At 46.1% G+C, this 14437-nt stretch overlaps 1 protein-coding gene across 2 annotated transcripts in view; it reads left to right on the top strand.

Annotated features, from left to right (window-relative positions):
• Positions 1-309: 309 nt before the first annotated feature.
• LOC124037147 (protein crumbs homolog 1-like) overlaps positions 310-14437 on the top strand; it is a 31452-nt gene continuing 17324 nt past the window's right edge. For both annotated transcript variants that reach the window (XM_046351809.1, XM_046351808.1), the window contains exons 1-2: positions 310-479; positions 9595-10563. In XM_046351809.1, the coding sequence (XP_046207765.1) occupies positions 431-479; positions 9595-10563 (1018 nt within the window). In that variant the 5' untranslated portion in view covers positions 310-430. The remainder of the gene's footprint in view (positions 480-9594; positions 10564-14437) is intronic.

Genomic DNA, 14437 nt, shown 5'->3' with positions numbered 1-14437 from the left:
TTCATTACAGTATGGTTGTAGCTTGGGTTTATTTACAATTTTCACCCATTCACACTCTTCTTTTACAAAAGAGGAATATTCTAGTCGCCCTGCTGCTTACACAAGCCTGCTATCTGCCTGTAAGGCTCAGCAGGTAAGAGTAGTGGCTGGGTCTCCCAACACTGTTCTATAATTGACTTCCTAGCAGTCACCAGTGCTCACTCTGTAAAATGGCACTAATTGTATTAGTGTTAATCCTGAGGATCTGGCTTTCCCAGACTCCTGCCTGCAGTAGGACTCAGCACTGTGGTTAGTTGTGCATGGCTAAAGACGAGGACAGGGACTGCCGGATACCCTGATGACCTATGGTCACAATGAGATTGTACACACAGTGGTAGTTGACATCTAGGCGTGCGTGCAACTACTGTTGGGAAACTCATAAACCAACGCAATGCTGAACGTGGAAGTATGGATTTCGAGCATTCTATTGCTAAATGCAGGTATGGTTATGTTCTTCTTTGTGCTTTCATGTATGTGACTATTTGTTTCAATGACAATGCTATACAATCTCATTGAAGTAAATGGAATTGAGTGATTATTGTTGATCATCATCGTGTTTTAAGCTTCCCATCTTTTCTGTGTGTTGTTGTAAACTGGATTGAGAAAATATCTTCATCTAGTAACTTTTGTTGCTACTGTATATGAGATTGAATGGGTCTATTGGCCTGAGTAGAAGCCATGGTACTGTATTTTACCACTAACATATTCTTATATTAGGAATAGATGCTTATGGTTTCAGAACCTATACTATTCTTTATCTGAAATCAAATGGAATTGAAAACTAGACATGGACCTTTTACTTTACTTTTACTCTTAATTGACATACACTGATCTATATCAACGTTGACACTGCCAGTTGTTCCATCACCACCTGTCATGAACATAAAGCTTCCGGCTACAATCCAATCAAAGACACATTTACATTATCCCACCCCTGATTAGCCACTATTGGCTTAAAAAGCCAAACGTAACACAATATCTGCCAATTAATTACCAGCATCATTTCCCCTCTGTCTTGTCATGACTGTCCTGTAAGAATCCGAATGGGTCAGATCGGCTTGGCAGTGGATGGCAGTAACCAGACCCTCTCTCACCTACAGAGGGGAGGAGGGAGCTGCTGGGGGATTGACAGTTCACACCCTGTTGTAAATTAAAGGAGAGGAGATCTAGGGTCTCCCTCTCCAAAATCCACAAAGGAATGTGCTTTGTCTCCAGAGACTTTCCACGCTGAAACTTTAACGCGTTCAAAAGCGAATACTGGAACAATATTTCTAACATTAGAACGTGGGGAATGGTCAGAGGTGATCTAAAGAATAAAAATGTCATATGGGATGCTATTTTAAAGTGTTATAAAGGAAATACTTTAACTTAAAGTATATTGAATACATTTACTAAGTCTCAAGCCTTACCGTTGTATAGAAAATATGAACATTTATGAAAGTATTTTTTGTTAAGATAGGAATCTGATTTTAGAAGCCATGAGAGAGAATTTGTCTCCTATAAACTTTGCAGAGTAAGTAGCCACGCCCCAAGTGAGGTCAGAGTGCGTGTCAGCCTGACGAAACCGTCCCTTTCGACCAGAGTGCATAAAAGGATGGGTAAAGAAATTAACAGTTAGACCAGAACATCGCCAGGCTGCAGCTTCTTGTGTAAAGTGGTTTGAACTCTGAATACCAACACGGCATGGAGAAAAAAACTCCCCTCTCAGACAGTCACTGGTACAGCTGATTAGCTGTCATAAAAAAGTATCTAGAAAAGTGAATTTAATTGAGACCATTCTACTATCCTTCAAACCATCCTTTTCTACTACTCTTCTAAAATCACTGTAGTACGCTACTCTCATCACCCAATGGGAACCATCGATACGACTGGCTAGCCTATCTTCAAAGGAGCATCAGTAGATGAGACAGGTCTGGACCCCTTTCAGACAATCAGAGCCTTACAAGCATGCCGCTGAAAGGTCCATCACCCTTCCTAAGGAGGGCTGGTTCTCACAGAGACCCACAGCTAATTAAGGCATTTCAACGTAAATACATTCATGATTTCTTACTCCAAATGGGCGGCAAAGTATATGATTACTGTGAGAATAGCTTCTAAAATGTATCAATGATAAGTGTATTTTTCTCTCTCTATCTCTCCATGTCGTTGTGTAACAAGCCGCCATATGGTGTGTCAGTCCGCTAGGGACCTTTTCCTAATGTATTAAGTGTATGTTATCGTGTGTTATCATTTAGTTAGCTAGTAAATAAATAATTTAACTTGTTATGGCTGCAATCCCACTATCGGGATAAGTGTCATCAACAACCGCTGAATAAATATTTATATTAATGAAATATTCATATGAATATTATATTAATGAAATGCAATATAGGAAAACACAGTTTAGCCTTTTGTTAATCCACCTGTCATGTCAGATTTTGAAATTATGCTTTACAGCGAAAGCAATCCATGCGTTTGTGTAAGTTTATCGATCGCACGACAAAACATTAAGTACACTTAGCATCAGGAAGCTTGGTCATGAAAATCAGAAAAGCAATCAAATTAATCGTTTACCTTTGATGATCTTCGGATGTTTTCACTCACGAGACTCCCAGTGTCATGCAGGTGAAAGAGGACCCAAACGCGACTTAACAGAAACAGAGTTTATTAAAGTCCAAAACGGAATAACAGAAATCCTCTAGATTTGTAGAGGGGAAAACAACTGGAGAAGCGGCCACAGACTGCAGGTCGCTTCGGGTAGGCGCAGGCCGTAGTCGACTGAGACACCTGCTCACACGTAGCATCTGATGAAGGCACAAAACACGACAGGACAGGGTGATACACAATCACGGCAAAAACACGACAGGACAGGGCGAAACGCAATCACAGCATGGTGAATACAATACAAGGAACCGACGGCACAGGAACGGAACACAAAGGAATAAATAGGGACTCTAATCAGGGGAAAGGATCGGGAACAGGTGTGGGAAGACTAAATGATGATTAGGGGAATAGGAACAGCTGGGAGCAGGAACGGAACGATAGAGAGAAGAGAGAGCGAGAGAGTGAGAGAGGGAGGGGGAGAGAGAGGGATAGGAGGGAAAGAACCAAATAAGACCAGCAGAGGGAAACGAATAGCATGGGGAGCACAGGGACAAGACATGATAATAAATGACAAACATGACAGTACCCCCACTCACCGAGCGCCTCCTGGCGCTCTCGAGGAGGAACACTGGCAGCAACGGAGGAAATCATAGATCAAACGGTCCAGCACGTCCCGAGAAAGAACCCAACTCCTCTCCTCAGGACCGTAACGAAAAACGATAAAAAGGGAAACTAGGGTACTACTCTAAAAAAAATGAGAACTAGGGACAGACTGAGACACAGCAAGGGCAGGGACAAGAACAGGAGAGATGCGATGGCAGGGAACAGACTGAGACCCAGCAAGACCAGGAGCAGAAGCAGAAAAAAATTACCAGACTTCTTCTGCGCGCAGTCTGAACACGCAGCCACGAAACGGCGCGTGTCACGCTCCTGAGTCGGCCACCAAAAGCGCTGGCGAATAGACGCAAGAGTGCCTCGAACACCGGGATGACCAGCTAACTTGGCAGAGTGAGCCCACTGAAGAACAGCCAGACGAGTGGAAACAGGAACGAAAAGGAGGTTACTAGGACAAGCGCGCGGCGACGCAGTGTGCGTGAGTGCTTGCTTAACCTGTCTTTCAATTCCCCAGACTGTCAACCCGACAACACGCCCATAAGGAAGAATCCCTCGAGATCAGTAGAAGCCACAGAAGAACTAAACAGACGGGATAAGGCATCAGGCTTGGTGTTCTTGCTACCCGGACGGTAAGAAATCACAAACTCGAAACGAGCGAAAAACAACGCCCAACGAGCTTGACGGGCATTAAGTCGTTTGGCAGAACGGATGTACTCAAGGTTCTTATGGTCTGTCCAAACGACAAAAGGAACGGTCGCCCCCTCCAACCACTGTCGCCATTCGCCTAGGGCTAAGCGGATGGCGAGCAGTTCACGGTTACCCACATCATAGTTGCGCTCAGATGGCGACAGGCGATGAGAAAATAAGCGCAAGGATGAACCTTATCGTCAGACTGGAAGCGCTGGGATAGAATGGCTCCCACGCCTACCTCTGAAGCGTCAACCTCGACAATAAATTGTCTAGTGACGTCAGGAGTAACGAGGATAGGAGCGGACGTAAAACGTTCTTTTAGAAGATCAAAAGCTCCCTGGGCGGAACCGGACCACTTAAAACACGTCTTGACAGAAGTAAGAGCTGTGAGAGGGGCAGCAACTTGACCGAAATTACGAATGAAACGCCGATAGAAATTAGCGAAACCTAAAAAGCGCTGCAACTCGACACGTGACCTTGGAACGGGCCAATCACTGACAGCTTGGACCTTAGCGGAATCCATCTGAATGCCTTCAGCGGAAATAACGGAACCGAGAAAAGTAACGGAGGAGACATGAAAAGAGCACTTCTCAGCCTTTACGTAGAGACAATTCTCTAAAAGGCGCTGTAGAACACGTCGAACGTGCTGAACATGAATCTCGAGTGACGGAGAAAAAATCAGGATATCGTCAAGATAGACAAAAACAAAAATGTTCAGCATGTCTCTCAGAACATCATTAACTAATGCCTGAAAAACAGCTGGCGCATTGGCGAGACCGAACGGCAGAACCCGGTACTCAAAATGCCCTAACGGAGTGTTAAACGCCGTTTTCCACTCGTCCCCCTCTCTGATGCGCACGAGATGGTAAGCGTTACGAAGGTCCAACTTAGTAAAGCACCTGGCTCCCTGCAGAATCTCGAAGGCTGATGACATAAGGGGGAAGCGGATAACGATTCTTAACCGTTATGTCATTCAGCCCTCGATAATCCACGCAGGGGCGCAGAGTACCGTCCTTCTTCTTAACAAAAAGAACCCCGCCCGGCCGGAGAAGAAGAAGGCACTATGGTACCGGCGTCAAGAGACACAGACAAATAATCCTCGAGAGCCTTACGTTCGGGAGCCGACAGAGAGTATAGTCTACCTCGAGGAGGCGTGGTCCCTGGAAGGAGATCAATACTACAATCATACGACCGGTGAGGAGGAAGGGAGTTGGCTCGGGACCGACTGAAGACCGTGCGCAGATCATGATATTCCTCCGGCACTCCTGTCAAATCGCCAGGTTCCTCCTGAGAAGTAGGGAGAGAAGAAACGGGAGGGATGGCAGACATTAAACACTTAACATGACAAGAAACGTTCCAGGATAGGATAGAATTACTAGACCAATTAATAGAAGGATTATGACATACTAGCCAGGGATGACCCAAAACAACAGGTGTAAACGGTGAACGGAAAATCAAAAAAGAAATAGTCTCACTGTGGTTACCAGATACTGTGAGAGTTAAAGGTAGTGTCTCAAATTTGATACTGGGAAGATGACTACCATCTAAGGCAAACATGGGCGTAGGCTTGTCTAATGGTCTGAAAGGAATGTTATGTTTCCGAACCCATGCTTCGTCCATGAAACAACCCTCAGCCCCAGAGTCAATCAAGGCACTGCATGTAGCACCCGAACCGGTCCAGCGTAGATGGACCGACATAGTAGTACAAGATCTAGATGAAGAGGACTGAGTAGTAGCGCTCACCAGTAGCCCTCCGCTTACTGATGGGCTCTGGCCTCTTACTGGACATGAATTAACAAAATGTCCAGCAACTCCGCAATAGAGGCACAGGCGGTTGGTGATCCTCCGTTCCCTCTCCTTATTCGAGATGCGAATCCCTCCCAGCTGCATGGGCTCAGTCTCAAAGCCAGAGGAGGGAGATGGTTGCGATGCGGAGCAGGGAAACACCGTTGATGCGAGCTCTCTTCCACGAGCCCGGTGACGAAGATCTACCCGTCGTTCTATGCGGATGGCGAGAGCAATCAAAGAGTCCACATCTGAAGGAACCTCCCGGGAGAGAATCTCATCCTTAACCACTGCGTGAGTCCTCCAGAAAACGAGCGAGCAGCGCCGGCTCGTTCCACTCACTAGAGGCAGCAAGAGTGCGAAACTCAATGGAATAATCCGTTATGGACCGTTCACCTTGGCATAAGGAAGCCAGGGCCCTAGAAGCCTCCCCACCAAAAACTGAACGGTCAAAAACCCGAATCATCTCCTCTTTAAAGTTCTGGAATTTGATAGAGCAATCAGCCCTTGCCTCCCAGATAGCTGTGCCCCATTCTCGAGCCCGGCCAGTAAGGAGTGAAATGACGTAAGCAACCCGAGCTCTCTCTCTAGAGTATGTGTTGGGTTGGAGAGAGAACACAATCTCACACTGCGTGAGAAAGGAGCGGCACTCAGTGGGCTGCCCGGAGTAGCAAGGTGGGTTATTAACCCTGGGTTCTGGAGGCTCGGCAGGCCAGGGAGTAACAGGTGGCACGAGACGTAGACTCTGGAACTGTCCAGAGAGGTCGGAAACCTGAGCGGCCAGGTTCTCCACGGCATGGCGAGCAGCAGACAATTCCTGCTCGTGTCTGCCGAGCATGGCTCCTTGGATCTCGACGGCAGTGTAACGAGCGTCTGAAGTCGCTGGGTCCATTCCTTGGTCGGTTCCTTCTGTCATGCAGGTGAAAGAGGACCCAAACGCGACTTAACAGAAACAGAGTTTATTAAAGTCCAAAACGGAATAACAGAAATCCTCTAGATTTGTAGAGGGGAAAACAACTGGAGAAGCGGCCACAGACTGCAGGTCGCTTCGGGTAGGCGCAGGCCGTAGTCGACTGAGACACCTGCTCACACGTAGCATCTGATGAAGGCACAAAACACGACAGGACAGGGTGATACACAATCACGGCAAAAAACACGACAGGACAGGGCGAAACGCAATCACAGCATGGTGAATACAATACAAGGAACCGACGGCACAGGAACGGAACACAAAGGAATAAATAGGGACTCTAATCAGGGGAAAGGATCGGGAACAGGTGTGGGAAGACTAAATGATGATTAGGGGAATAGGAACAGCTGGGAGCAGGAACGGAACGATAGAGAGAAGAGAGAGCGAGAGAGTGAGAGAGGGAGGGGGAGAGAGAGAGGGATAGGAGGGAAAGAACCAAATAAGACCAGCAGAGGGAAACGAATAGCATGGGGAGCACAGGGACAAGACATGATAATAAATGACAAACATGACACCCAGTTACAAAAATTTTCATTTTGTTCCATAAAGATTAATTTTATATCTAAAATACCTACGTTTGCTTGTCGCGTTATGTTCAGAAATCAACAGGAAAGAGCAGTCACGACAACGCAGAGGAAAATTCCACAGAAACATGTCAAACGTTTTTTATAAATTAGGAATAGAAAAATGAACTCTATATACATCATATATATATGTACGTTGAGCCAGTAACCAAAAGGTCGCTGTTTGAATCAACCAGGTGAAAATCTGTCAATGTGCCCTTGAGCAAGGCACTTAACACTGATGTGCTCCTATAAGTCACTCTGGATAAATGTACAGCTATATCATTATCAATAAAACTGTATAAAAGATAACTTGCCCTCGGGGCCGAACCTCTGCCTTCACATTTCAGATTAAGATTACTTTAATGGTCAATTGAAAATCCAAAATGTGTGGTGTGGATTAGTGGTTAGGGCCGCTGCCTTCAGAGCGCACATATGGACCTTTCGTGTGGTTACCTAGGTTACTCATTAGTTCACAGCAAAACACAATTTTCTTGTCTGCTTGCATTAGTCAATTACAAAACTACATTTAAGAAAAGTACAAGTCTAAAGATTACTTTTCAACATTGCCTGGGGGGGTGTTGCAGCACATACTTCCCGTGGCTATGGCACTCCATGAACAGTGTTGCCTACACCCTGGGCTATAGGCTATGCAAGCCTCTCCTCATAGGCCATTCCTCTTCTCGTAAAGTCCAAGGAAAAGCTATAGTAAATGTATTTGTATAATTTTTTATTCTAGGCCTATTCAGCACTGAGCCCGTTCTTCAGGGTCTCTGCCTTTTGCTGCCACTAGATGTAGAAGAAGTGAGTGTTTCAACACTAATCTTAGGAATGGAATACCCTGGATAAAAACGTGTTTTTAAGTCTTATTTGATAGTGAGGGAAACATTCAACCCGACAATTGGTCAATTGTGTTCCTAGAGATTCTGGAAATGCCTCTGTTGACGTTAAACGTTTTTTGGGTGAATCCGAATCGTTTAGTTGGTTAAAGAAGGACTCCAGGCTATGGATCTTTTCACAACTAGTCATCTGTCATTTTAAAAGTAAAAGTCAATAGGGTTAATGTAAATGGTAAATTAAATGACTACTTGCAGGACGAAGATGCAAGCTTACCTGTCATGTCCACAACAATGGAGCAGCAGACCAAGCAATATGCGAGAGGAGTACAATTATTCTGGTCGTGTCAAATTCATTTATTTATTTTATTTTAACCTTTATTTAACTAGGCAAGTCAGTTAAGAACAAATTCTTATTTACAATGACGGCCTACCAAAAGGCAAAAGGCTTCTTGCGGGGATCGGTAATGGAATTTAAAATTGAAATAAGTTAAATAAAAATATAGGAGAAAACACACATCACAACAATTAATTTATCAGGTACTGAGGCCATCGATTCTGTTACTTGTTATTCGTGTGAGATATTTCCATTTTGGGATAGTTATTCACTGAATTGCTAGTACTAGTTGCTCATTCTGCTACAGTGGTTACAAATGTCTCGCTCTCCGTGGAATGCGAATGCATTATCACATGATACTGCCTTCTAATCCCTTCCCAAAGGGCAGTAACCTAAGGTAGGTGCCTTCGGATGCAGATAGGAAGCATCTCTTGTATTTTGGATAATAACAGTATGCTACACCAACATTAGATTCCCTTCATACAAAGTGTCAAAAAAAGTGCCCAGCACTGGGCATGAACTTGTGATGCTCAATGCCAAAAGCATGCTGATCAGACCACTGCACTACAGCAGTTGACCATGCAAGGCATTAGAATACGTGATGGTATGAGGTCGGTTGGTTAGCAGAGCCTTACCCAAATCATAGAGCTTGAGGTACGGTATTGCATTGTGTAGTCCACAAACACGGCATAAATGCCTGTCAGTGACAAAGGTGTCGAAGTTGACCTGACAAGATGTCGAGGATGATGAGGGTCAGCTCAGAGATGGCATCACGGGGTACATGACACCGCAGGCAGCTTCCTCTAGTCTAGAACTTAACGTCACACCAATATAGATTTACAAAAACAATTATTCTAAAAACATAAACCATACATATATGGGGAAGGTTAACATGTCTCCAGTAAGAAGTAATAGTGTAGTCATGTACTATAATAAGTTATATACATTATTCACGATTCATAATAGACGATAGTGCTTTCAAAGATGAGGAGAATAAGTATGTTTTCTTTACTAGAATAGCAGGAAAGGTGAAGAGTGAATAATTCCCACCTGGGAGCAGGGCATAGAGAAAGTTATTTTAAAAAAAGTTATGGGTTTCCACACCTTCACAGACTAAGCTGTTCCAATCATAGTATCATTGACCCACATCAACGTCCAGTCTCCCTTCCCTTCCAGGTACCCTTTGTGATGAGGTAGTGGACATGTGCAACCCCAGCCCTTGTGAGAACGGGTCTCAGTGTCAGAGCCTTGTGGGGGGCTATGTGTGCCACTGCTCCCAGCAAAGCCTTGATGAGTTCCTGTATGGGGGCCGGAACTGCAGCGAAGCGTTGGTGGGCTGTGAGGGCCATGAGTGTCAGAACCAGGGCTCGTGCTCTCCGTTCCTAAGCGACGGCCATCATGGCTACTCCTGCCACTGTCCCGCGGGCCTCACCGGGCTTCTCTGCCAGACCCCCACAGCCTTCTCCTTCGAGCAGAGCGGCTACCTGTTATTGCGGAGCCCCATGATGTCCACAGAGGCCTCCTGCAACATCACCCTGAGTTTCCGGACAGTGCTTCCCAGGGCCGTCCTCTTCCAGTGGGGCAGTGGAAGGCTGATCCTGGGTCTGGAGCTGTTGGGGTGCCATCTGAGTCTCAGCCTGAGGAGGGAGGCCTCGGCTGGGGGTAGGGCAGAGGCCCTGCAACTTAGCCAGACACTGGAGCTCCCCCTTAACGTGACTGATGGGAGGTGGCACTCTGTGGAGGCCGTGCTGGGGGACGGCCTACTCAGCCTCAGGCTCCTGGATGGCGTGGTCTGTCAGGAACAGGACTGTGAGAGGGAAGCCCAGGTCGCAGACACTCTGACTGGGACAGACTCTTCAGAGTCTCCCCTCCAGAACACCTTCATCGGTGGGGTGGTGGAGGAAGGTGTGGTTCTGGTCACGGTCCCGGCCTTCATCGGCTGTCTGCAGGACATATTTGTGAACTCCCAGCTGGTGGTTCCGGAGGAGTGGCTGAGCGACTCGGCAGTGAACATGACTATAGGCTGCAGCCACAGAGACAGATGCCAAGACAGCCCCTGTCAGAACAGAGGACAATGCACCAACCTGTGGCAGAGCTACCAGTGCCGGTGCCCCCGGCCATATAAAGGCCAGGACTGCGCTGAGGGTAAGAATGGAGGAATGAGTGGACAGAGTGGATGGGGGTGCTGAGTATAAGATGTAGTCGAGATCTCCTTTAATTTCAAGGGTTCATTTTTGTCCATTACATGCATAGCTACGTACCGGGGGGGGGGGGGTTATATCAGCTTTAATAGATAGATTGTGGCTTCCATCAATGTTACTGTCTGCATAATTAACAATCCCCCATATATATTTTTTGTAAATACAGTGCATTCGGAAAGTATTCAGACCCCTTGACTTTTTCCACATTTTGTTACGTTACAGCATTATTCTAAAATTGATTAAACAGTTTTTTTCCCTCATCAATCTATACACAATACCCCATAATGACAAAGCAAAAACTATTTTTTAGGAATGTTTGCAAATGTATTAAACATGAAAAACAGACATTTTACATTAAAATAAGTATTTAGACCCTTTACTCAGTTCGTTGCTGAAGCACCTTTTGCAGCGATTACATCCTCTAGTCTTCTTGGGTGTCACGCTACGCTAGGCACACCTGTATTTGGGGAGTTTCTCCCATTCTTCTCAGCTCTGTCAGGTTTGATGGGGTGCATCACTGCACAGCTGTTTTCAGGTCTCTCCAGTTGTGTTTGATCGGGTTCAAGTCCGGGCTCTGGCTGAGCCACTGAGACTTGTCCCGAAGCCACTCCTGCATTGATTTGGCTGTGTGCTTAGGGTCATTGTTCTGTCGGAAGATGAACCTTCACCCTGAAGGTTCATCATCGGAGTGCTCTGGAGTAGGTTTCCATCAAGGATCTCTCTGTACTTTCCTCCGTTCATCTTTCCCTCGATCCTGTCTTCTCTCCCAGTCCCTGCCACTGAAAAACATCCCCACAGCATGATGCTGCCACCACCATACTTCACCGTACGGATGGTGCAAGGTTTCATCCAGACGTGACACTTGGCATTCAGGCCAATCTTAGTTTCATCAGACCAGAGAATCTTGTGTCTCATGGTCTGAGAGTCCTTTAGATGCCTTTTGGCAAACTCCAAGCAAGCTGTCATGTAACTTTTACTGAGGAGTGGTTTCCGTCTGGCCACTCTACCATAAAGGCCTGCTTGGTGGAGTGCTGCAAAGATGGTTGTCCTTCTAGAAGGTTCTCCCTTCTCCACAGAGGTAGCCTGTAGCTCTTTCAGAGTGACCATCAGGTTCTTGATCTCCTCCCTGACCAAGGCCCTCCTCCCCGATTGCTTAGTTTAGCCGGGTGGCCAGCTCTAGAAAGAGTCTTGGTGGTTCAAAACTTCTTCCATTTATCAAGGATGGAGGCCCTTCCCCAGATCTGTGCCTCGACACAATCCTGTCTTGGAGCTCTACATACAATTCCTTTGACCTCATGGCTTGGTTTTTGCTCTGATATGCACTGTCAAATATGGGACCTTATATAGACAGGAGTGTGCCTTTTTAAATCCAGTCCAATCTATTGAATTGCCCACAGGTAAACTCCAATCAAGTCTTAGAAACATCTCAAGGATGATCATTGGAAACAGGATGCGCAATTTCGAGTCAGCAAGATGGCACCAACAGAGATGGTCGCCTCGCTTTGAGTCCTTAGGAAACTATGGAAAATCTTAAGTGTGATTACATACAGCCGGGAAGAACTGGTATATTGGATATAAGAGCGACGTCAACTTAACAACATTACGACCAGGAATACAACTTCCCGAAGTGGATTCTTCAGTCGGACTACCACCCAGGATATTGGATCTAAATCCCAGAGGCCGTCCCAAAACAACGTTGCCGCAGAAGAGGTAGACAGACCGTCCACCTCTTCCCAAGTATACTACCCGCTCATGTACAGTCTCTAGACAACAAGGTGGATGAAATTAGGGAAAGGGTTTGCCTTCCAGAGAGACATCAGAGATCTTAACATTTTCTGTTTCACAGAAACATGGCTCTCTCATTATATGTTGTCGGAGTTGGTAAAGCCACTGGGTTTCTTCATGCGTCGCGCTGACAGAAATAAACATCTGTCTGGGAAGAAGAAGGGCGGGAGTGTATGCTTCATGTTTAACGACTCATGGTGTATTCATAACAACATACAGGAACTCAAGTCCTTCTGTTCACCTGACCCATAATTCCTTACAGTCAAATGCCAACCACATTATATCCCAAGAGAATTCTTGTCAGTTATCGTCACAGCTATGTATATACCCCCTCAAGCAGTTACCATGACGGCCCTCAAGGAACTTCAGTGGACTCTATGTAAACTGAAAACCATATATCCTGAGGCTGCATTTTTTGTAGGTGTTTATTTTAACAAAGCAAATTTGAGAACAAGGCTACCTAAATTCTATCAGCATATTGATTGCAGCACTGGTGCGGGCAATACACTGCTACTCTAACTTTCGCAATGTATACAAGTACTGCGGGCCCCCCCTCTACTTTTCCATGGCTGAAGTGAGTTAGGCATTTATATGTGTTAATCCTCACAAGGCTGCTGGCCCAGACGGCATCCCTAACCACATCCTCATGCGCAGACCAGCTGGCTGGTGTGTATACGGACATATTCAATCAATCCATATCCCAGTCTGCTGTCTCCACATGCTTAATGATGGCCACCATTGTTCTTCTACCCAAGAATGCAAAGATAACTGAACTAAATGACTATCGCCCCGTAGCGCTCACTTCTGTCATCATGAAGTGCTTTGAGAGACTAGTCAAGGATCATATCCCCTTCACCTTGCTTGCCACCCTAGACCCACTTCAGTTTGCATACCACCGCAACAAGTCAACTGACGATGCAATCGCCTCCACACTGCACACTGCCCTATCCCATCTGGACAAGAGGAATACCTATCTAGGAATGCTGTTCATTGACTACAGCTCAGTATTCAACGCCATAGTGCCCAAGCTCATCATTAAGCTGGAGGCCCTGGGTCTCAACCCTGTCCTGTGCAATTGGGCCCTGGACTTTCTGACGGGCCACACCCAGGGTGCATGCTCAGCTCCCTGCTGTACTCCCTGTTCACCCATGACTGCGTGGCCATGCATGCCTCCAACTCAATCATTAAGTTTGCAGATAGTCGACTCCTGAAGTGTGAGTGGACTGAGCAATCCTTACTACTCTCTACACCTGCCTCTTCTACCCCTACTCGGTCCCCTTCTTTCACCTGCCCTACCCTGTCCTTTGCCCATGCATACGCAGTCCTGCCTTTCCCTGCCCTGCACACAGCCATGCCAACCTCAGGAGTCTGAAGAAATTTGGCTTGTCACCTAAAACCCTGTCAAACTTTTACAGATGCACAATTCAGAGCATCTTGTCGGGCTGAGTCACCGCCTGGTATGGCAACTGCACCGCCCTCAACCTCAAGGCTCTCCAGAGGGTGGTGCGGTCTGCACAATGCATCACCGGGGGCCAACTACCTGCCCTCCAGGACACCTAGAGCACCCGATGTCACAGGAAGGCCAAAAAGATCATCAAGGACAACAACCAGCTGAGCCATTGCCTGTTCACTCCGCTACCATCCAGAAGGCGAGGTCAGTAAAGGTGCATCAAAACTGAAAAACAGCTTCTCTCTCAAGGCCATCAGACTGCTAAACAGCAATCACTAACTCAGAGAGGCTGCTGCCTACATAGAGACTCACTCGTTTATTAAAACAATACCGTCTATTGCATCTTGCCTATGATGCTCGGCCATCGCTCATTCATATATCTATCTAAGAATATGTACATATTCTTATTAGATCCCTTTAGATTTGTGTGTATTAGGTAGTTGTTGGGGAATTGTTAGATTACTTGTTAGATATTACTGCACTGTCGGAACTAGAAGCACAAGCATTTCGCTACACTCGCATTAACATCTGCTAATCATGTGTATGTGACCAATGAAATTAGATTTGATTTGACATTGACTTG

The sequence above is a fragment of the Oncorhynchus gorbuscha genome, linkage group LG06, assembly GCF_021184085.1.
Source record: "Oncorhynchus gorbuscha isolate QuinsamMale2020 ecotype Even-year linkage group LG06, OgorEven_v1.0, whole genome shotgun sequence".
Classification (NCBI taxonomy): domain Eukaryota; kingdom Metazoa; phylum Chordata; class Actinopteri; order Salmoniformes; family Salmonidae; genus Oncorhynchus; species Oncorhynchus gorbuscha.
This window is presented reverse-complemented; position numbering and strand designations above follow the sequence as displayed.